The sequence below is a fragment of the Lagopus leucura genome, unplaced genomic scaffold (assembly GCF_019238085.1).
Source record: "Lagopus leucura isolate 7727_CA_CO unplaced genomic scaffold, USGS_WTPT01 Super-Scaffold_100002, whole genome shotgun sequence".
Classification (NCBI taxonomy): domain Eukaryota; kingdom Metazoa; phylum Chordata; class Aves; order Galliformes; family Phasianidae; genus Lagopus; species Lagopus leucura.
Window position 1 is genome coordinate 77,066,197 of NW_024962263.1, and position 24,738 is coordinate 77,090,934.

The window sequence follows — 24,738 nt, forward strand, 5'->3', positions numbered from 1 at the left end:
GAATACATTGTACAAAAGCTAAGGCCAAATGGACAAGATGGGGTAAATTTGAAAAGCAGGGTAGCTGTGGAAAAAATAAAAAAAAAAAAAAAAAAAACAAACTTACTCCTGAACTTGTTGATAAGTAACAAGTTCAGCCCACACTGTTACGTACTGCAAGTCAAACTGCCATCATTTCAAATGAAGGACTCAAAAAGCCCACGTTTCACCCTTTGACTAATGTCTTAATACCAACTTTTAGAAAGCCTTTGGAAATGCAGTTCTTGGAATAGTAAACTTGCATTTTATGTCACTCAACAGCTAATAAATACCAGATGTTAAAGTCTTATTTCTGAACTTGACAAATTCGGTGCTTCAAAACATAATTCCATAGGAAGCACAGCAAAATGCTGCGTGCCATTTCATACCAATTCAATCAGGTGTGAATAGTAAAATATCTTTTGACGCAAGACTGGAAGTTTCCAGAAGCTGGAATTCAACTACTACTAACAAAGCACACTGATCAGAGGTGGTCCTCATATAATGGATATTGCATCTGTTCTAAGGCAAAATTACAAATCACAGGATTCTGTAGGTTTTGTCTCAGTACAAAATCCTGTGATAAATTAATTTTAATTGAATGGAAAAATACTAGATTTGAACTGTAATTTTAAATATATTTATATACTACACGTTCCTGTACTATTTGAATACTTCTGGGAACTGGAAGTGTCTGAAAATTATCCAAAATTTCTTATTCCCTGGCTGAGTTACTACATCAGCTGGCACCACCGTGTTTAGCTTATAAAGCTGAAGAATTCAGAAGATTTAACTACAGGAAGTCTTTCAAAAAGCACAAAATAACACATTGCTGAAGAAAACCATCTAAATACGATTACTATACTGCACTGCTAGGGCACCAGAAGGATCTAGATGACATTCCATATTACCTCCTGCTTCATCTCATGCTTATACTTTCTAATTCACCACTTTCCTGTTGGTTTTTTTTGTTAGTTTGTTTTGGTTTTTTTGGGGGGTTGCTTGCTCTGGGGCTTTAAGGAAGATTAAGGGAGATGATGTTTTCATTTTTTTTCCTGCAACAGCACGAAGAAGAGGTGATTAAATCCATACATAGCACTAATTGAGAATATACCCTGCTACTGAGTGGATGAATCAACACACAACTCAAAGTTGGTGACAAGTCAATAACATTTTATCACTCCTTCCCTACCATTAACTGGTTACATAAAATCTTGGCCATAGCTAGAAATACTCTATCTTACCATACTGGTTTCAGCTAAGATAGTGTTAAGAAAACACCAAAGTCTGGTTGTCTCCCAGTGATACATGCACAACTAGGCACAGCTAGGCCACTTGGTGGAAGAGCTGCTGCCATGATGGTTCAGCAGCAGGAAAAGGACAGAGCCAGAATTAGGCCAGCAGTTACTCCATACCACACGTGGAAAGCCATACAGCTATGGGCAGTCAGCTAGGGGCAGGCCACCACTCCGAGGGTTGCAGGACATCAGTGAGCAGGTAAAGATACATTGCATTCTTAGTGGGCCCTTGTTCAGTGTAGAGAAGTTAAGAAATTCTTTTTCTCCACTTCCCATAAAACGCAAAGAGCTCATGCCACAGATAACAGACATCTCGAACTGTATACAAAGGTTAAATTACCACAAGGTAATGCCCTAAGTAAAATAATTCATAAGCATCTACTCTCTCAGTTGTTTCATTTTTTCCTCCTTTTAGCAGAAAGTAATTTTAAATGCTGCAATTCAGGAGCTCCAGAATTTCCCAGCAAGCAAAACAGAAATCCAGTCTAACAACGACAGGGCTTTCCTCTACAGGAGGTAAAGCCTGCCCAAACCTTCTGGCCTCCACAGTCTTCTGAAGGTGGTGGTCATTCACACAGTGCAAGTACAGGCTTGATAAAGACTGACAGGTGAACTGACACAAATGTATTTAACGAAAGCACACAAAACCTCTCATCAATTTTTCATTCACTTTATTACTGTGATACTTCAAAAACTGTAGAGATTTGAGGATATAAAGCCTACCAAAAAAACCCCACCAAATTATAAAAATAGCTGTTTTTACATAAAACATGAAATACATTGGTAATATCTAGAAGGAATTCTGGCAAATATATTAAAAATGTAAAAATGCTACTGACAAATAGGCAGGTGGAATTTAGCTTGATGAACTGAAGCAGTACAGGCACAAAAGCCTGTTTCTGTACAAATACAACATAAGAAGGGGAGATCTCTGGGTTTTGTTAGAGGCTCAGTGGTTTGCCACAGGCTGCAATTCCTTTGACTCTGTCAGGAACTTGCATTTATCAGCTAATGTCTTGTAGTACCATGAAAAATCTGTTTAAGTTTAATATTTAATGTTAAGTTACATTTACTTGGAACCAAGTGAGCTGCTTGCTCTTGCAAAGGAAAAAAGTTGAACACAAACTGGAGCACACCAAATGAGGTCATTAAACAGCTGAGAAAAGTTCATTAAAAACACCGAAACACATTAAATGTTAGATCAAGGTGTCTTTTAAAGAACAGATCCACCTCTTCCTGATTTTTGTCCCACCACATTTTAATTTAGCTTTTTAGACTACACAATAACTCAGGCTAACAACTACCGCCATGATCGCACACAAGCCATCAGTATAAGTATTGTCTCACTATAAGTCAAAATGCATGATTACATTTGTGCACTCAAACTCTCCATTGTCCTGGTCACAGACTGGTATAACAAATTTCTCTGCAATGCAGTTTCATAACAAATTTCACAGCACATGGATTCGTGTTCATTTCCACGGAAACCACCAGGGCCACAGGCACCACAGAATAACCTTCTTGTAGAAACACTTCTGTAACACAGCCTCAGGATTTCAGTCCTGCAAGCAGCAGGGCATTAGATGCTATCAGCACACTGTTAGGAAGCAGTGATAGGGCTATAATAAAATAAACGTCCAAAATCCTGCTAGTTACAAGTGGGACAGACCATAGCAGCAGTACTACCAAGTGTATTATTTCTCCTATTTCCAATCTTTTGAAAGCTGAAAAACTTAGTATTTTAGACAGTTTTTCTAAACTGCCAACACAATTTATAGTTATTTTTAACGATTTCAATACATAACCTTCATTTCAAGAGTGAAAGCTGATGAACTGTGCCCTTTAGAGCACACCAGAAGTAGGTAAAGTTTCAACATCTTCCAACTGATACTCCAGAGCCTTACACATATATACATATTAACTGTATTTTGACATATTTTGTGTATAAGTAAATCATCATCACTGAAATATTCAGAGTCCTTATTTAGCTAGCAGCGTATTTGCAAGCAGGTTTACTCTTTAGCATCAACTTCCAATACTTTCCTATTGATTTAAAAAATGACAGACAAAAGCAGCAGTAGACAATTTTATTAAAGCAGGCTATCCTTCAATCAGATTGTACCAAACTGTAAACCTTTCAAAGCTAAAGAAAAACTGCAAGATAGTCACTCCTATTTGGACTTCAAAAAACAGCTTGACTGGAAGAGGGCACGCTATGTTTTTTCATGACAGTTCATCTTTTGTAAAGACCATAACCTGCACAACATAATGGCAGTGCACATGCTATTAGTGCTTCTCTTAAAAAAATAAATAAATCACCATTTTCAAGTGTGTTCAGCAGATGCTTCTAAGTAGCCAGTAAAATCTTTACTGGCCCTGACTTCCACGGCAGAGTGAGCTGGGCTTGTTCAGCCTGGAAAAAAGAAGGCTGTGGGGTGACCTCACTGCAGCCTGTCAGTAGCTAAAGGGAGCCTACAAACAGAAGGGGAGTTAACTCTTTAAGTGTAGATAACAAGGAGAAATGGTTTTAAGTTGAAGGAGGGAAGATTTAGGTTGGATATCAGGGGGAAGTTCTTTACAGAGAGAGTAGTGAGGTGCTGGAACAGGCTGCCCAGAGAGGCTGTAGATGCCCCGTCCCTGGAGTTGCTCAAGCCAAGTTGGATGGGGTCCTGGGCAGCCTGGTCTAGTATTAAATGTGGAGGTTGGTGGCCCTGCAGGTGGCAGAGGCTTGGAGACTCATGTTCCTTGAGGTCCCTTCCAACCCAGGCCATTCTGTATAATTCTTTCAGTTTATTAACATTTGCACAATGCATTTTCCATGCTCAAGCACTTATCCAAGCATCTGCCTGAAAGGGTACGTGCTAAAGGGCTGAGATGGAGAAAGATCATCCTAGTAACAGGCTATGTAATTCTGAGAGCAAAGAATGACTTATTTTCAAGTTTCCATGCTTTAAAAATCCAAAAATCATAGAAAAAAAACACCAAGAAAGTGAGGTATTCTTGATTATCTTCAGCTTCTCCATCAATCAGAGATACTTGCTTTTTGTACCACCACAAGGACATGTGAAAACCACTTCCAAGTGAGCTCCATTTCTAATAATAGCTATTGTAACAGTAAGATTAAAAATAATCATTCTAATTTTATCACCAAGAAAACCAAAGGATAAAATAGTACAGCTTTCAGACTATTCCCAAATATTTATTCTGTGTCCTCTTGCAATTTGACAAACTTGAAAACAGTTCATTTTCAGCACCAGCAATATGGTAATGATAAAATAACTGAGTCTTAAGTGCTCTATGTTAATGAAGGAGGCTGCTTAGCATCCTCAGATCAGCATAAACAACAGACAAAAAGCAACTTACATTCTACAACAAAGATCCTTAACATCAAGAGGACACAACACTTGCTCAGTATGAATAGCTGTGGCTATTACCTATAGCATAGATAGAATCACAGAATGGCCTGGGTTGAAAAAGACCTCAAAGATCATCTAGTTTCAATTCACTTGCTGTGGGCAGGGTCACCAACCACCAGACCAGGCTGCCCAGAGCCACATCCAGCCTGGCCTTGAATGCCTCCAGGGATGGGGCATCCACAGCCTCCTTGGGCAACCTGTTCCAATGCGTCACCACCCTCTGTGAAAAACTTCCTCCTAATATCCAACCTAAACCTCCTTTGTCTTAGTTTAAAACCATTCCCTCTTGTCCTGTCACTGTCAACTCATGTAAACAGCCGTTCCCCCTCCTGTTTATACGCTCCCTTCAAGTACTGGAAGGCCACAATGAGGTCTCCCCGGAGCCTTCTCTTCTCCAAGCTAAACAAGCCCAGTTCCCTCAACCTTTCTTCATAGGAGAGGTGTTCCAGCCCTCAGATCATCTTAGAACAGGGATGGAGATAGAATAGGAAGAACTTAGAACAAATGGATGGCAAAGCAGGATGCAACATTTAAGCAAAACAAATGCAGGAACTGGCAACCCTTATATGTTCAACACAACATCCCAGCTTTCTTTTTCCAATAAAAGACCAAAATTGTTGTTTTGTTTTTTAATAACAGAGGCAGCCTCTCATCGCATACACACAGCAAAATTCAGATGCATCTTCAAACTCCAAAACAAACAATATGAACAAATAAGCTTCACTTTATTAACCTAAAAATTAAATTAACCCATAGAAATGATTGAAAAGCTTATCTGAAATAAGCATCCACACACAAGAAATTCAGGAATACTCTCACACTTATTCCTAAGCAATCTTGTATATGCATGCTAAGAAGATATTATCCAAGTCAAATACTTCTAATTCTTTGTTTTGAATTTCAGATTATTGAATAATCCTACAAAATAGCAACAAGAATTACTTACTAGATTTATTATACAAGCGTGACATTTTCCAACTACATATGAAAGCATTTTACATTCTATTGATAATAAGCAACACGCAGTTCACAGTCTAACTGCTAAGCACTGTTATCAAAGCAGATGATATCTCTGCAATCTTAACAGTCTGAAGATTTGGGGTAAAAAAGAAAAACACGAAACACCATGCTCTAAACTGTACCATCAAGAATGCATTTTGAGCAAACGCATAGACAGGGAAAAACAATAAGCAAAGAAATCATACCCAAAAAAGCATCTGTGGCAATGAAAGATTAATAGAAAAGATGACAGCAACAATAAGTCAAAAACACATTGACTTTTTCCAAAGACTAGAGAAAAGATAAGGTGACCTCTTCCAAGACCTCCCATAAGGTTGAAAGATAAAGTCCTATGACACAGAAGAGCATAAAACCTCCGCCTGCTGTCGTGCTGCCGATGGCCTGCTATATTTTGTGCACTTCTCTGAACTACACGAAAACTACAAGGTTTGTTGTTGTTGTTGTTTTTTAAGCATACAATAAAGTGAAAACAGAGGAATATATTTAATAACGTTTTCAGTGTGCAAGAGGACAATGTTTTATCTCAGCAACAAACCCAGCAACAGTAATCTCTCCAGTCTTAGGTATCTCAGTCAAAATCAACACCTAAAATAAGACAGAGGTGACGCCTACCACCTCTTTTGTTTCAGATGTAACATCTTGATCATGAAGATGTAGGAAATTTGGAAGATATTTGGTGGAAACACTCCTTAAAACAGCAAAATAAGTAGCAAAAGAACACAACACATTGTTTCCAACTGTGAAGTATGTGTAAGTACAAGGCAAGAGACAAGTCTGATCTACATATAAAAGGAAAACAAAATAACAAGGACTTGAACTGTTAATGACAGTAGCGCAGAGAGCAACATATTACTTCTCCATGCACGCAGGAAAGAAAAGGTTGCTTTGAAATACTATTTTCCCCTTCAACTCCTGAAGTCTAACACTGTTCAACACATTTAAACCACCTCCACATTTAGATTAACTCCTTTTGTCAGCACACTGGTTTTACAGTATGAAGTGATACCAGATGTTTTAGCTTTAAATTCCTCACTAGAGTATACTTACCATGACATTTAGTAGATGCTGAGTGCACAAGTGCACTCTTACAAATCATTTAAAGTTTGTGCTCTGTTAACATGTATACCTGTTATCCATTCAGACGAAACACTGAAATTTTAATCCTCAAACCACCACAATGTAGTTACTGTGTCCTTTTTAGATTAAGAACTCTCGGAGGGAATAGTATTTAGATTTAAGAATGAAATCAATAGCAAGAACAAGAGTTTAGGAAAAAAAAAATAACAAAAACCTTCCTTGCTAGACGAAACTACTCACAGACAAAGGACTGAAGGAACACTAGGTTAGGAAAACAACTAAATCAGTAAATAAATAAAACAGCAAACCAATCTTTTGTTTGCTTTAAATAGGAATGTGACGATGTAAAAAGAAGGACAAAGAACACAGATAATATTTTTGGCACATTCCATTCAACTCTTTACCACTTTGATTTATAAAACCGTGACTCTGGTAGCAGACAAAGCTAACTGTTGTGGTTTCACACCAGTAGGCAGCCAAGTACCACACAGCCACTCTCATTTCCCCTCCCGCTGCCTCAGCAGGACAGGGAGAAAATACAATGAAAAACTCATGGGCTGAGAAAGCAACAAGGAGATCATTCACCAGTTACTGTCACGGGCCAAACAGACTCACCATAAATATGATCAGTATGATTTATTGCCAGTAACTAACAGATTAAAGCAAAACTAAAAGTCAACTAAAACCACCTTCTCTCTCCCATCCATCCTCTTCTACCTCTTCTCCCACGATACTTCTGGGGAACAGAAAATAGGGGCTGCAGTCTCTGCCACTCTTTCATGGTCACTCTTTACCTCTCCTCCATGTGGGGTTCCTCCCACAGAATGTCATCCTCCCGGACTTGATCCTGTGTGAGCTTCCCACAGGCTGCAGCTCCTCAAGTGCTTCTCCGATGTGGATCTGTGCTGTGGGGATCATCCTTCATAATCACACTGCTTCAGTGTGGGTCCCCAGGGGGAGCAGCTGCCCCATACCTCCTGTTCCCTGCGGCCCACGGCTTCTGCTCAACTCCCAGAGCGCCTCCTGCCCTCCTTCTGCACTGACCTTCATGGCTGCAGGGCTGTTTGTTTCTCTCATCTTTATCACTTCTTTCTCTCAGCTGCTGTTGCTCAGCAATTTCTGGCCCTTTCTTAAACCTGCTCTCCCAAAGGCTCTCCCAGCATCTCTCACGGCTCAGCTCTGCACAGCAGACAATCCCTTTTGGAGATAGCTAAAACTGGCTCTGGCCTGATATGGTGCAGCTTCTGGACACAGAGGCCACTTCTGGAGCCTCTCTGCTACCAGAACCTCATCACACACACTCACAAAGCCAACAAGTCAGTCACAGCAAGCCACTCTCCATAGAGTGCTATTAGCACTACTGAAGTATTACCAATGAACATGGAGCAGGAAGGGGAGAGAAAAGGAGCTCTCACCAGCCAAAGCAATGAGAAGTCTCCAAATTTCACTGGCACTTCACTTAGCCCAAAGATTTACTGCAATGAGGCTCTTTACTCTTCAACTGGAGTCCACACTTTCACTTCTGAATACAAGCACAGATTATATGGCAGAAGATTCCCTCTGTTATATTCATGCAACTCATTGTACTTCAAGATAAGTAACATATACACACACACACACATACATATCTCACAAATAATATGGAATGCTTGCATCTTTTCTACCATTCTGGGAGCCATGAAGACATCCAGATAGTATTCAGATCATACACTAACTCTCAATCACAACTTAATTTGATCTAAACTTTTAGGGAAACAGGTCAAGTCAAATAGATGACAATTCAATTCAAAATGCCATTCAGGCTCTTTTGGAGGACACACACAAGAAAATAGAGCCTATAGGACACACTATTCTAAAAGCCCATTCAGTGCAATGTCAAGAAGCTGTACAGAGAACAGCAGGCAGAGCACAGAGCCTGGGCATTTTTACAAAGTTTACAATAGGTGTAAGGAGAAGTGAAGAAAGCACAAGAACTGGAAAAGCGTAATCTTCACAACATAAGAAAGTGTCAGTGATTTTTAAGCCAATTCAATCCAGGCTTTGCTTATTACCAACTTTCAATGAAGCATGCTCAAACACTATGGAAATGTATCGCTTTCCTTCTGAGCATGTTGGAAGTTCTCATTAAAAAGAGCTTAAAAAAAGTGTTTACAAAATGAGTCTCAGAAACTGATTTTCTGTAAGTGTTACCTTGTGTTTTCATTTACTGCAATCAGATTAATTGCCATAAAGAGCCTCTTACCCAAGAAGCTAACTAGGCCTTCCCTATCTACAGTCGGAATACAATCCTACTCACTGTATGATTTCAGGGCAAAAATGGCTGTCAATAAATAAACAAGAAACAGGCAAATGCTATGACTGTGAGTGAAGTAACTACAGAAAAACAGCTCAATAATTTGAGATCTTGTCTTGAGAAAGGCTAACAAGCTTTTAAAGTAGATTAGAAAATAAAACAAACAAAAATGCTTTTTATACTACAGATGAGAGTACAAACCATTAGGCACACTACGTCATCTCCAAATCAATGATAATGTAGTGAAGCTTAAAATAGCAGCTTTGGAATAAACTGTCAAATCTCACACAAGAAACATCAACATTATACTCGCACTACAAAAATATACGAAGAAGTTGGTTAAAAGTTATGTGTTGGACAATCTGTTTATGTATATGTATGTATGTATATATATATATATATACACACACACACACACATACACACACATATATATATATATAGTAAATAGACAAGGCTATCTTAAGGTTGAATTCTACACATATTTTTAAAAGCATGCCTAACTACATATTTAGATAACTAAGTAGCTGGAACAAGTATTACCTGGCATTGGAACATCATCTTGAGTAATAACTGAGTTAATACTCAAGTGCCTCTGTCCTTCGTGTTGCTGTTTGATAGCCTGCAGGCATGCCTTACCTGCTGCTATCCAGAAAGGCTTCTCTTGAATCAATAAGCCTACGTGTACAGAATATTCATACACAGTGTTTTATTAAAAAAGAAATACGTTCTTTACTAAAGTAGAAAAAACAACCAACATATTAATGCACTGTCCTGTTACTATTGCACAGCTGTATAACTGGAGCCATAACCACATATGAGAAAGCTTTACTGTCTAGTCAATGCTATTCTCCAAAAGCATTTCTGAATGTAGTTCTGGAATGCATATGATACATTCAGCGGGTTATAATTAAATTTAAGAAGTCATATTGGTGTTTAAGGACTTAGATGGACAAGAAATTTTTCTTCAGCAAAAGGAAACAATCTTCCCTGTTATTCACTTTACTGGTACTCCTAGGACATCCTCATGCAAAGAATGAAACAGCTTCCCAACAACATACTTCCTGCTAACTACTTGAAAAGTAAACGTGATTAACAAAAACAAACAAACACACAAAATCACTATAGTTGATACTGGCATTCAGTACACTTCCCTTGCTAGAAGATCCCTTCTGCCCAACCCACAGCTGTTACTTTCCCGGGAGAAAGTTTCCACATACCCTCTATCTACATACTAGTGGACACGCACAACACACAAGTCCCCCACATGGAGTATCTACATTTTTTACTATTTGTTTCATTTCTACATTTCATCAGATTTCATGCTTATCTAGCAAACAGTGTTATTCACCCTGCCTGACTTTATGTCTCTGAGTGGTACACTGGATCATCTCTGCTTTTACAGATTTGCACCTTGCCTGACATTCCTACTGAAATTGTGAGACAGGCAGAAATATGCAGAAAATGCTCTTGGTGCAACCTTAGTAGAACAAGAGTAGGAGTGTCACCAAAAAGAGCATTCTAAAAGTCTCCCAAGTTAAACGGAAATTCAGAATTTCTTAGAGCTGTAACACTTCCTGGAAAACTTAGAACAATCTTCAACCTGCTTTCTTTCCTCATGGGGTGCCTGAGAGTTTTGTTTTTATAAGCTTACCCAAGGAGCTCAAGATTGCAAGATAAGGCTACGAAGCAACGGGAAACAACAGAGAAATGAAGAAGTCACCCAGCACCTTACAGCCACCCACCTGACTCTTGCAGTAAAGCAGCGTTATACTGAGCCTAAACAATAGCCTACAACTACTCCACTGAAAATAAAGGTTACAGTGCAAATGCTGAAGAGTTGCTACAAAGTTGAAACTAGGTTACATTGCGAGCTTCTATTGTAATGATCCATCCAACACAAGACTTTTTAAACAAGTTCCCTTCATCTTAGCTCACTGCTACTCTCCTGCTGTTCCCTTTGCCCCATTTATTCATTTCGCTGGGTGAGATGAACTGCAAAGGCAATACAGAGCAAACAGCCAGCATTCCTAGTGCACGTGCAAAAGAGGCCAAATAAAAATGGCAAAAACAGAACTGTTGTTCTGAAAAAGACTGTCACTTTAGAAGATAATGGCTAACTGCTAGTAAATGAGCTTTCCAGAACTGCAGAACTCATTCTCTTTTGTGACAGTATGCAAGAACTTAAAGTACCTTTATCATTAATCTGAGAAGCACAAAATTAAAAGAACATCAACTTCTCTTATTTCAAATATTCACAAAAGGACTAGAAAACAGCAGCACTCCAAGGAAAACAGCAATATCCCACAAGTGTACTTATATCTTGAACCATGAACAACTTACCATTATGACCATACCATGAAACAACACCAAAAACTAAAAAGCAGAACTACATCATGAAGATAATTTTTTGCAAACGAGTACAGGGCATAACGAATGAAAAAGAGAAAGGATGACATTTCTTAGTGTTAAGGAAGCAAACGTGAAGATACAGAAAAAACAAAAAAATCACAATCACTTAGTTTGGAAGAGACCTTCGAGATAATCAAGTTCAACCACCACCTATCACTACCAAGTCCACCACTATACCAAGCCAGTAAGCACCACATCCACACAGCTTTAAAATACCTCCAATGATTGTGACTCCACCACTTCCCTGTGCAGCCTGTGCCTAACCACCCTCTTCATGAGGAAATTCTTCCGGACTCAATGAAACTTGTTTTCCATACAGCCATTGGCATAAACCAGCAGCACAGCACTACCAATTATGCTCCCAGAAAATATTGATGTAGTTTTTGGAAACATCTGAAAAAGGTTTACATGCATATGCAATTTAAATTAGCATGTCAAACTTGAGAAGTTCTGCATAAACAATGTTTATAGTCACTTTACAAATTCAGAACTTTCTGGCTATTGACACTCAGGTCTGCAAGGACAAGAGTGGTGTAAAAGTTCTGGTGTATTTATAGACTTCTATTCTGCATTTTGACACCGCTAATGGGAATCCAATGGGAACCAAGTCATCTCCCTTGCTTTCTGGACAGAAAGACAGAAGTACTCACTGATTAACACAAAGTCACCTGACTGCACAGATAGGTATTCATAAAAGAAGGCCAGATCTACTCCATTAGCCTGAAAATTTCTTTCCATACAAAAGAATAAGTACTATCAACATTCTAAAATTCATCAGCCTACAGCTTGAAATTTACTGCACCTCACTGAAGGGAAGGAACACAAGATCCGTGAACCAAATCTGATTAATTCCTGCAGTTGAATTCCAAGAATTCAGAGCTCTGAGCAAACAATTTAAATAGATAAATAAAAACAAGCTGCTGTACATTTATTTCAAATAGCATGTAATAATTACTAACCCCTTGGAGTCAAAGGAGTGATATCTGAAGTCTTTGCTAAGGGTGAAAGTGAAAAACTAGCAAGCTTATAAACATGAAAGAAAGGCTTCACAAGGCTTTGCACAGCCGTGTTTGCACTACACCCAAACATCGTGAGAATGACTTCAGTGTTCAAATTTTAATATGGTACTCTTATCTGGACAGCACTATTTATATAAAAACTTCAGAGGACTCCAGGAAGCCTACTGAGCTACCCACTGCAATACTTGGTGCATCCGTTGCTACCGCTCCAATCAACAAGGAAGAAAGGAGTCAGACAATCTGTTACACGTGAGTAACACTGAAGAATGCCTTTGTTCTTTCCTTCCATGCTCCTCTCTCTATCTCTCAAACACATGCACCTCCAAGTCCACATGCTTCCCTTTTTCCTCCTCATACAATGCTTAGAGAAAGGATGTTTCATTGCTTTTCAATTTGCTGTCAAGCAAAGAAAAAAATAGTTATATATAAGAGGCAAGACATGCTTCCAATCTTCAAGTGATGCCCCCACTGTTAAATGTAGTTACAATCAACTGTGAATGCAGCTGGTATATCCAGACCTGCAGCCCTTAGCAGTCACCAAGCAGGTTGTAATCCAGCATTCCAAGAGCTAATAACAAACCTAGGTAGCTTTTAGGTTTGACTTCTGCTAAAAGTCACATTCTCAAATTGCAGAATATGATATTGAGGTGACGTTAGTTCTGGATTTCTAAAACGACTACAGAACAGTTTGCAGTAACCACATCAATCAGATAAACAAGTTCCAGTGATGCAAGGCAATGAGCCAGAGGTATTATTTGCTTAGTTCCCTATCAAGGGAAATCTTACCATTGTCACATGCATCAAGCTTTACCATTTACACTTTCAAAGTGATTTCACTCCGAAAAAAATAAACTCCTACAGACTCCATGAAAGCAGACAGCTGAGCAGGGAAGACTCTACTGGAAGAACAAGCTTACCTTCCAAAAATGCCTTTAAAATGCAGTCTGCAGCAGCTAGAAAAGACTGCAGATCCCCAAATGGAGAAACAAATTTAAGAAACTATTCACTGGAAGAGGTTGCCCAAGGAGGCTGTGGATGCCCCATCCCTGGAGGCATTCAAGGCCAGGCTGGATGTGGCTCTGGGCAGCCTGGTCTGGTGGTTGGTGACCCTGCCCACAGCAAGTGGGTTGAAACTAGATGATCTTTGAGGTCTTTTTCAACCCAGGCCATTTTATGATAAGGAGGTGAGCGCTCTAGCTTGGTCCAAACACCTCCTATAATCCAAGCAGCAATAACAGTCTTTTTTTTTTCTTTTGTCTCAATCTTACATTATAATGGTGCCTACTGCAAATGGACATTTATGATAAATATGTACAGCTACCGTTTCTAAAAATTCCAGATAATACTGAAGATGCTTCATAAATCCTTTTGTAGCCATTATTGTAGACAAATTTGAGCAGGTTAGTGATAATTTCTCTCAAGAAAAAAAAAAAAAAAAAAAGAGGACACACAAAAAAGCTGCTTGCCGACAGCCATATAAAAAGAGAAAACAAGATAAGTGTTCTATGCAAGTAAAATAAGAACAGAATAGAATACTTAAGATATCATTATCTTGCAATACAGAAGCTGTTAGTCAAATATAAGCACCACTTGGCAAGTGAGAGCTTGACTTTACAAGAAAAAAACTGCTAGAAAATCACAGAATTGTAGGGGTTGGAAAGGACCTCCGGAGATCGTAGAGTCCAACCCCCCTGCAAAGCAGGTTCCCTACAGCAGGTCGCACAGGTAGGTGTCCAGGCAGGTCTTGAACATCTCCAGAGAAGGAGACTCCACCACCTCCCTGGGCAGCCTGTTCCAGTGCTCCGTCACCTCACTGTGAAGAAGTTCCTTTGCATATTGGAGCAGAGCTTCCTATGCTGCAGCTTATGGCCATTTCTGCTTGTCCTGCCCCCACAGACCACTGAAAAGAGGTTGGCCATGTCTCCTTGACTCCCACACTGAAGACATTTATAAACATTAGTAAGATCACCCCTGAGCCTTCTTTTCTCAAGGTTGAACAGATCCTGTTCATTCAGCCTTTCCTCACAGGAGAGATGCTCCAGGCCCTTCACCATCTTTGTGGCCCTCCGCTGGACTCTTTCCAAGAGATCCCTGTCTTTTTTGCACAAGGGAGCCCAGAATTGGATACAGAATTCCAGGTGAGGCCTGACCTGCAGGGATCATCAGACTTGTATTCTTCTTCTTCTTTCTGAGAAACTGTAAAGATTGAAAACTATGTTCACAATTACCTTCAGAAGTATTTTATAATACACTCAGGTACTCCATTCAAGTTGCCATGGGTCTATAGCATGATACAGTTCTTACTGATTCTTCCTAAATCTACTGCTCTGTGGTGTATTTTAAGTAATAATACTTCTAAAATTTGTGTGGATTTATCCCATCTTAATAGCCAAGGTTCCATTGTTAGCTTTTACACCAGCTACAACTGTGCTTTTTAAATATTGTTGCACTACCTGAAACAAAACAACACTTATTACAAATCCACATGGCACCATCACATAATAAAAAAAAAGAATGCATCACATTAAAATACTAAAGAAGTTAACTACGAGATGCCCTACTTGTATTTAAGAGGAAGCCAGAAAAGTAGGTGTTGCTGCACCATGTATTACGTTTTCAAGTAGCATGCTGACATTTAGAACTTCATTAGAAAAAAAATATTAGTACTTTACTGTTCCTCTGAAATAACAGACTTCCTAGAAGCCTTTTCACTTTCTCACACATACAGAATACTGACAGATTATTCCATATTGCATAAGCAAAACCAAAGCAGCCTATACAGTGAGCCTGTCTGAAAGAATTACTTATGCCACTGCCAAGAGATAAGGCACCAGTAGAGAGAAACAGATCACTGACTTCCTTAGCTCAGACTAATTCATCCCCAGTTTTGGCATGTAATTATTCTGATCACCATTAATGCAAGACTGAAAAATCCCCATTACTTTGTGAGAATATAAATGAGACACTGAGACTAGAAACATCCAAGTAGAATTTGAGTGTAACAGTCCTAAGACTGGCAATGGGAGGCACTTTGGTTACAAAGAAAATAAAGTTATGCTAAAACTTCACAGACATCACGGACATTTGAGAATCACAATTTGCAACCTGAGAAAGCCCCTTAAATCCACTGAGACGCCTTCTAAAGGGAACAGTAAAAGCTGTCCATAATTTTCAGTAAGCCAGCTTCAGCTCTAATCTCCATAGAAGAGATACTACCACACACAAAGACAAGAGAAAACAAGAAAGTAAAAAGCATCCAAAGCCATTGGACAGACAAGAAGCAGACCACCAAGGCCACTCACAGCTGATGTGAGTGATCAAAATTTCACAGAGCAGATTACACATTTGTTCTCTTTTCTTCATTATGACAGAAACAAATCCAATCTAGAAGTATCCTACCCTCAAATATGTTTGTATTGTTCCCTCAAACTTGTTAAAAAACATACATACCACTGTCCTGGCCTCTAGAAGACTCTGACCTGCTTGCAACAACAGCAGTCTGCTGTCAGTTGCTATATTTTTAACACTATGCTTTGTGACTGGTCAGTATTGACTATTCCTTGGCAAAGCCCCACGCACCAAAGCCACAGGCAGCTGAACACAGTAGTGCAGAAATGGTCACACACAGAAATTCAAGTACTCTCTTTTCAATCACACAACTCTGTATAAGCAAATAAATCACTCTCTGTAGTCTTAAATATTTACTAAGCTGCATGAATCTGGGATGAGTGGGGACTATCCCTTACAGACACCAGCAGGCTTTTCAGTACTTACCCACAAATCATAATCTTTCTCATTCCTAGTATGTGGTTCTCCTTCATGCTTCAGCTGCACACTGTTTCAATGACACCCAGACGACAAAGAAGCAATAAATAGTGCTTCTACTCCTAAGAAGTAGAAGTAATCACCTTTTCTTCCCACTGTGTCATCCTGAGTACTACCAAGTGGACGATACATCAACAGACACAGGAGGTGCCAGCAGCAAAACCAAAAACCAACTTTTGCAAACCCTCCTCCGCTCAAAGCCTGCATGGTCACCACCATTAGGACAGCTTCATTTTTTTATTATTATTATTTCTTTTAATAAAACACAGTAGGCAGGGCAAACTTATCAAAGACGTTAAGAGACAAGAGACAGATCAAGAAAACTCCACCATGTGCTCCCCGGTGGCACCCGTTTGGCGTCACGTAGCACTAGGTACGAAGGGTGGAAACAGAGAATGCGAGCACCAGAACCTGCCCCGGTTCGCGTAGGGCAGCTCGCAGCCCCCAGGGGATGAGTGCAGGCCACGGCAACTCGAGGAGGAATCGAGACAGAACGGAGCCCCCGCAGCGCTGCACAGACCGGGCCGGGCCGGCTCCACCGGAGCTCCACGCGGCTCCAGGCTTCACCCCACCCGCCCGCCGCCAGCTGCCCCCCGGGCACCGCCACTCACCAGTCCATCGATCTGCACTTGTTTGACGGCCGAGTCTCCCGTGGCGGCAGCCTTGCCTTTGCCCTTTGAGGCGCCAAAGCCACCGCCGGCCGCTCCGGAGCTCTCCTTGCGAGACGCCATCTTTCCCTCGTACCAATCGGAAAGAGAAAAGCGAAACACCGGAAGTGAGCTTCAAAGCCGAGGCGGTGCGCCGGAAAAGGGCTCCGGGCGGAAACTCCAGGTGAGGGAGAGGAAGAAGCGCGCATGCGCGGGGCTGCTGCAGTGCGAGGGGGGTGTAGCTTTGCCGCCGTGTTGCGCCGCTCGTCCGGCTGTGGCTCAGCGGCTGGCAGTGGGGAGGGTGTTTGGGATCAGCCGTAAAGTTACGTCTGGGTACTTAACAGGAAGATTTGAGGAAAGTCTTGCTCGATGGGGGGGATTTATGTCTAATAAACTCGCTTATTGCCGAGGGGGAAGCTTCCTTCTACTGGAAATCTGGGAGAAAATGCATGTGAAAGCCTAGGACTTTACTTCAAAAAAAAAAAGAAAAAGCAGACTCTATGCAGTTATCGTGAGTGCCCGTCTTGAGCATAAAGAACAGCTCGGTGTGCTGAGCTGGGATACAAAATCCTGACCCTAGACAGAAGTAAAACCCTGAAGGAGCAGCAAATCGTTTTGGGCTTGAGAGTTTCAGTGATGTATTAAAAGTCAATTGCTGCTTTTCATTTGATGCTTTTTTTTAAAGTACGCCAAACCCTGCCCTCGTGTTCTGAAAAATGAAATTGGCTGTGAAAGGTAGATGGACCAAACATCAAAACCTCTCCAGATCCTGTGCCAAATGCGTGATCTCGTAGGAATTCACTGTGAAGTTTTTCAATCATGTGGTTGATGGTAATTTCTAAGTGGGGCAGGGAAACTTATTTTGCAATGCCAATGCCGAGGTGTATGTGCATTTTCCAGCAGACACATGCCCAGCGTTCGTTCCAATAAAATGACCTTAGCATCACACAGAATGATCCTTACCAGCTGCTTGCATGAGGGCTGGAACAGATTCAAGCAAAGAATCTCGTACAACATAACACCCACCAGAGAAATCATATCCTAAATGCCATTGATATCACTGACTGGATCTGCGTGGACTGAGATGAGAAATCTAGGTGCCCAACTTAGCCTTGAACTCCTCACAGTAGATGTATAAAGTTGGGTGAGATAAGGCCCACTTTAGATTTCCCAGAGGAAAAGCTGTTAAATGGAGATTGAGAGTCCCATTTAAAATTTACAGCATTAGTGAGGTCAGATGTGCTCCAAAGAAACTGAAGTGTGCGTGTGCACACTGGATTAAGGGCACTGCTCCGAAAAACTGGTCAGAGGCTGATGCAACAGCAACCCCAAATTACACAGTAGTATCCTGTGGCCAATGAGCTCAACCATCGTGTAGGTGTTGCAGATTTGAGTCCTACCTTTCACAGGCTCCCATGACTGCTGACTCCCACTAGCATTGTCTTTTGAAGTTTTTCTAGAGAACAAAATTAATTAATTGCTTGAATATAAATGCTTCGCAGTACTGTTATATACACTTGCATAACCAGATTTAATTTACACATATGATCAAATAGATTTTGATTCAAGAAAATTAAGATTAGAAAGCAGTATTATGGTAATACTATGGTTTTCAGGGCCAGCCTACAGACTCCTAGAAATCTATGGGCTATTTCAAAGGTATTGGCAAAGCATATTTAAAAATAAAAAACATGCCTTCTGTCAGTAGACACACTGTGCTTTACCACTGGCAAATTCATAGAGACCTGAAAACTGAGAAGGAATGAAAACTACTTGAATAACACAAATGTGATTCATTATTCCTGCCTATATTGAACAAAAATTCCATTTAATTAAAAAAAAAAAAAAAAAAAAAAAAAAAAAAAAGTAGCTGCTGCACGGATCATCAATATGTTCAAAGAGTTGCTGTGGACACCAAAATAGCCCTATTCTCGGGACTGGCACAGAGCTCACATTTAGTGCACTGCCAGAACAACTCAGTCAATCTGGTTAATTATGATTAACGTGAAAAATGAAAGAAAAATATCAACTTCCTTCTATTTAGAACTCTTCAGATCATGAGAGGCTAAAGGCCACGCGAAATTCACAATTGAAAATACTGAATTATTGTAAAAGAGGACATAAAAAGGAAGTCAAGCTGAAAAAAGAATTAGTAACATTGCCCAAGCTACTCAGGAAAACCACAGAACAGAAGACTTCCATCACAGAATAATTTAGAAAGCTCAAGTAGTGCACAAACTCCATTAGTCATTTTTAAATTATACTCTAAGTCAAAAGGCAGATGGAACCAAACAAAGCCCTTTTATTCTCCAGTCCCACTTAAGTAAAAACCTTGATATAATTCAGATGTGTCATTTGCCTCCACAGCTTTGCTGCACCATATCAATGCTATGAGCAGAACAAGTGCTGCTAAATGTAAATAATCTGATTAAGGCTTCAAAGATGTAATCCCTTCCAAATTGTCAGACTGACTTTACCTTAAGGGCTAAACCAACTTGAATTACTTCTGTGCACGCTTCAGGCTAAGACCATTCACATGAATAGTTCCAGAGATCAGCCAACCCGCAATGACTTGTTACCACTTGGTTAATGAGTTGTGTCTGAATTCTGTGTTTTTTCTCCCTACCCTCTGAGCAATTCCAGGTATTTGGAAGTATAATGAATACCTTCATTTCATTATCACAAAGTGTACAGGAATACAAAAGAATCACTTAGGATACACATATAGCAGTCTGTACTTGCATTAAGAGTCAACAGCACCCCAAATGCAAAGTTGCATTAATAGCTATAATCACCTAAAACAACATTTGTTATCTGCAAACAGAAACCATTTGTATTAAAATAATCTCCTCAACTCGGTGGCAACAGATTCTCCTAACGCCCAGTTAAAATTATCTTCTAATACCTTGCACCCTTACAGAAGTCTCAAGTTCAGAAAGGCTGTTTTCTGGAAGAGATGAGGTATTCAGGCTTAAATTTCCAAACACCACAGCATACAGGCAGCTGGCACATAGGAGTATATTGCTGTCCTTTTTCAGTGTGCCATTACATGTCATATACCCACTCTGCCTTAGAAAGTGAGTATATCACATAGAAGCGAAGTAACCATCTAGCATCTTTCCCTTGTAAGGTAAGGCTTGCACTTGGGAGCACTGCAGTGAACACAAGACTGTACTTAGTCCCTACATTCAAGTGCAAAGCTCGTTCCATAATTCCTGCACGTGCCAAATGGCATGGTGTCTTTCCTCCTTTTGAAATTCCTTTCTTATATTCTCATCTCAACACTGGCCTCGCGGTCACACACCATCTCATAAGGGAGGGTGACAATCCAAGAAAGCCCCTCATGCCTGCACTGACCCTGGCCAACCATCCACCCATCTTGTTCACTGCCTTCTTCTGTGGCATGGGGAGAAATCAAAGAGGCAGGGAACCTGTATGTTCAGAAGCACCGGGTGCTACGTAAAGGCAATTTCACACACCTCTTCCAGCTCCAGGAAGCAGAATTGTGTGTAAATCCTATGTAATTCTGGATTTTCTGCCATTTGTGTTCTGATGACATCTGCATTTCAGTTCTAAGGGAAATGCAGCACCTCTGGCTGATAAATAAGAGAGCTAATTATCTTGCTGATAAATAAGGCAGCATTCTCCAGCATCTCTTTGTTACTATTTAACAGCGTGCACTCCCAAAACACACAATATGTTTAGAGAGGAGAGACTGTTGTTTCTGTGCTGGGTGTCAGATGGGTTATTTCTACAGGTCAAGCACATCTCCTTCTTGCTCATGCAAACTATTTATACATACTGTCCTACATTACTCCACCTCGTTAATACAGAAGAAACACCTACCTACATATTGATCAAATGAATCAAGTAGAATACTCCATCCCCTTTTGTCTTCTTTCCCCAGCCATCTGTGCCTGCGCAGAGTTGCTCAGCAGAATTACGTGACCCTCAGTGACCCTCAGTGGTCGTTTGAGATGTGTTCCCCTGACTCATTTTGCCTTTATGTGATCATGAGTCATCTAAGGGCACTGTTGTTCCCCTTTTGGTGTCTCAGTTCTAAGACCAAAGAGGAGGTATAACCTGGGCCAGACAAATTGCTGCTAACATGCCACATTCTTCAGGGAGCACTGACAATGATCCAAGCATCAGCTATTGAAATCAACTTGAAATAGACAGTGATTAACCTAAGAATACATGTGTTCATTCATATACTTGGTATCATCTTCAGACATAAATCACTTCACCAGATGCAATTCACTGAGGCCAGTCCTCTGAATGCGTATGCATGCGCATCAACAAGTTTCTGTGTCATTGATAAATAATCATATTCTGATGAGTCAAATATTCAGACAGTGCTTACTGTGAGTGATGTTAAATGTTTGTAAATGTTGTAACATGATTATATGATCGCATGGGCATTTTGTGTCTAAGAACTTTTAAGTACTAGGATTTGTCACAAGGCTAATTGGGATTTTAAAAGACGTTATTGGTGCCGATGCTGGAATGCATTGTGTAATTTTTTGTAATTTTCTTCTTGAGAATCAAAGTGAAGAAATGGTTTTATTGGATTTTTTTTATTGGAATAGGGAATAGAAAGTAGCAAGGTTCAGCAGTAATAGAACAATTGTAAAGGTGGGGGCAGCAACCACATGGAAACCCCTGGAGACAAACATCAAATGCAATGAAGAAACTTCAGGGCAGAATGTGAGCTTTGAAAATTCAATTTCTTTTCATGAAGCATGTAGGTTTCAGAGGTTGTACTTGCTTTTAGCCATGCTTTTAAACAGGTAATGTTTTAGCACTTGCTTGAATAAATGTAAAAGCATTGCATTAAAATATGGGGCAGCTATCATGGGCACTATAAGGTACATGTGCACATGAGGGAAATATTTAAAAACTATGAGCACTTCTCTTTGGACTTTTCTTCTTCCCATTGTTCAACTTTTTCTCTGCATTTTTTTTTTTTTTTAAATATCTATTTTCCCATCATTGTAAAGCAAAGAAAATAGTTATTTGCAATAATTTCCTGGAAGTTGCTAAGCACAACCAAACTCTTAGGTAGGATCGTGTTAGAAAACTGGGCAAGTATGGGGAATATATATCATTCATCTCCAAGTTTTAAAGATTCTACTTTTCTGTTCCCAATTAACTGATTTCTAATTATATCAACTAAAGGCTGAGAATATATTCTTAGTATCTCATGCAACAGAATTCTCTCACGCAAATCAGAATTTGGGCCATAAAATTTATTTCTTATCTGAGAGAAGAAATGAAAGAAATGAACCACACGACTTCACCTTTTGATGTCAATTTGTTTAGCCCCATCTTTGTAATCAACTGGTGCACCTTCTGATTTTCAATATCACACGTGCTGTCACACACAAAACAACCTTCTCCACAGAGAACAAGACATAAAGAAACAAATGGAAATAAATGGATCTACTTTCCATCAGAAAGAAAACTAAGAGGGGGAGAGGGATGCTCTGCTCAAAATGAGAATGGACAGCTTCATGTGCACAAGAGACGAGCTTTAAAGCATCACTTCCTTCTTTCCCTTCACCTATCTATTATGTCAGGTATCATAAAATTAGTGTTACATTCCAGTTCTGTGTACCAGAGACTTCCTATTTTTCTGGCACTTTTCTATCACACTTTACCTCAGTCTCATCTACAAGCTCTGCAAGTGCAGGGGAACCACTGTTGCAATGTCACGCATCAAGCAGAATGGTAACTAACGAGTGCACATCCTGATGAACAGTGCAGGGAGGAAAGGCTGCTCTCAAAGGATGCCCTTGTGTGCACTTACAGCAGCATGAAAACATTTGTTTAGCATGTACATCTTAATGAGCTTCATCAGCCAAAAATACTGCATAACCGAACTGATGTGTATCACTATATCTATTCAGAAAGATGAAAGATTTTGTTAACTGAGGTATGATTTTATTTAGCACTCCTAAAAATCTAGCTCAAGGTCAAAAAAAAAAAAAAAAAAAAGTAAAAAGACTGGTATAATATTTCAGAAGCTGTGGAGAATCTCACTAATTATTTCCTGCACTATGATTTCTTACAGCACTAGGAAGAAAACTAAAGTTTCCTGTGACATCTTTGTTCTCCATAGCATTCTCCATGTATCTGCTACTCTAAGCAGTCACTTAAAAGCCTATATAGATGTCCACTGTCTTCGTTTTCTTCCTCATGAAAGCCACAAGAATGTAGTGACAGCAAATATTCTAACTTCTGCATTAAATGTGCACTATTTATGATACAGTTCACATGGCAGTTCGTGCAGGATGTCCTGTGATGGGTAGTTAGGATATTTATCCCAGAAATAATTTCCAGTTAAGAAGTACAGTAACAGTACTGAAGTAAGGTTCTGAAAGCTTTATCACATATACAGTTGTCATCTGGTGAGTTCATACCAATCTGTAAAGAAAAGCCAGTATTGCCACTGCCATGTTTATTAGAAATCCAGATGCTGCATTCCCAGGAGATAATAGAAAAATAAGTACTGTAAAAGATGAATGTATGTGATGAAGATTAAAATTCAAAACCTCAAAACTAGCCCCAAGGTGATGAAAGGAGCAGCCAGCAATGAATAATAAACATTCTGACAAATACAATTTAGCATATTAAATGCTGCTGAAACTTCTGCGGCCTCCATATACGTCAGAAAAATTCTAAAATACACTTAGGAAAGTATTTTCACATATATTCCAGCAATGCTTTACTGTTGTATGCTTCTTTATCGTAATTTTTCATTTTTGTACAACAACTCATTTTTTGTATCTAAGCATGTCTGGTGCTAGGACTTACTGCAGATAACCACAGAGCACAGCACAACATTTGCCTGGGAGCAACACATTCAGATTAAAAAGGTCTGACACAGGACAAGTCTAGGAGAATCAGGAGTTGAGATCTTTTCCTTGCCAAGCTACACTCATTTGCCAAGTGCCAGCTATTAAGGCAAATCTTTGTTATTAGGCCCACATCAAAGCTCTTCTGATAAAGAACAGCTCCAGAACAGTTAAAGAACAGCTATAGCTTCAAGTAATCCACATGTCACAGCAATTTCATGTTACTTCAGTCTACTCTTGCCTTACCTCATATCTCAAAACAAGAGTTGAACTCTTTTATGCCAAGAGATGGCCTTCTCTGAAAAGGGCTAATGCTCTCCTGGTGCAAGTAATTTTGTGTGCAAGTGGTGAAGCTCAATTTCCTATGATTCATCATTGCTTAGGTTTGGGAAGGTCGGTATCAAGCCCTGCTCACATTTTGTATATACAGATCTCCTACAGTGTGATGGCTTATTTTCATAAATGCTGTATATTTGTATATAGTTATTTCCATAAATACTTACCCGCAGCGTATAAACATTATTGCAAAAGTAATAGGAACTGTTGTGGGTTTTTTTTTTTTAGATTAGAACTGTACTGTAGGGCAGTATTCTTTCTGAGGCCTGCATTTCAGACAAAGGAGTGCCACACTTCAAATTCTGTTTCATGTCTTTCAAATACAGGGAGCTGTTTTCCTGTCAGTTAATGGTGGTCGTGCTTCTGCACCTCTCATTCTCTTTTCATCTTCATTTCCACGATGATGCTTCTTCTGGTAGGCAGTCTACTGTTACTGCAAGTGGTCTGTTAGATCTTCAATAAAATGCTCACTTAAATAAAATAAAATAAAATAAAATAAAATAAAATAAAATAAAATAAA

At 39.7% G+C, this 24,738-nt stretch overlaps 1 protein-coding gene across 1 annotated transcript in view; it reads right to left on the reverse strand.

The window, feature by feature from the left end:
* EIF3H (eukaryotic translation initiation factor 3 subunit H) overlaps positions 1–17,146 on the reverse strand; it is an 80,820-nt gene extending 63,674 nt beyond the window's left edge. Inside the window, exon 1 of the mRNA XM_042869920.1 lies at positions 16,990–17,146. Within this exon, the coding sequence (XP_042725854.1) occupies positions 16,990–17,109 (120 nt within the window). The 5' untranslated portion in view covers positions 17,110–17,146. The remainder of the gene's footprint in view (positions 1–16,989) is intronic.
* Between the last annotated feature and the right edge of the window lie 7,592 nt (positions 17,147–24,738).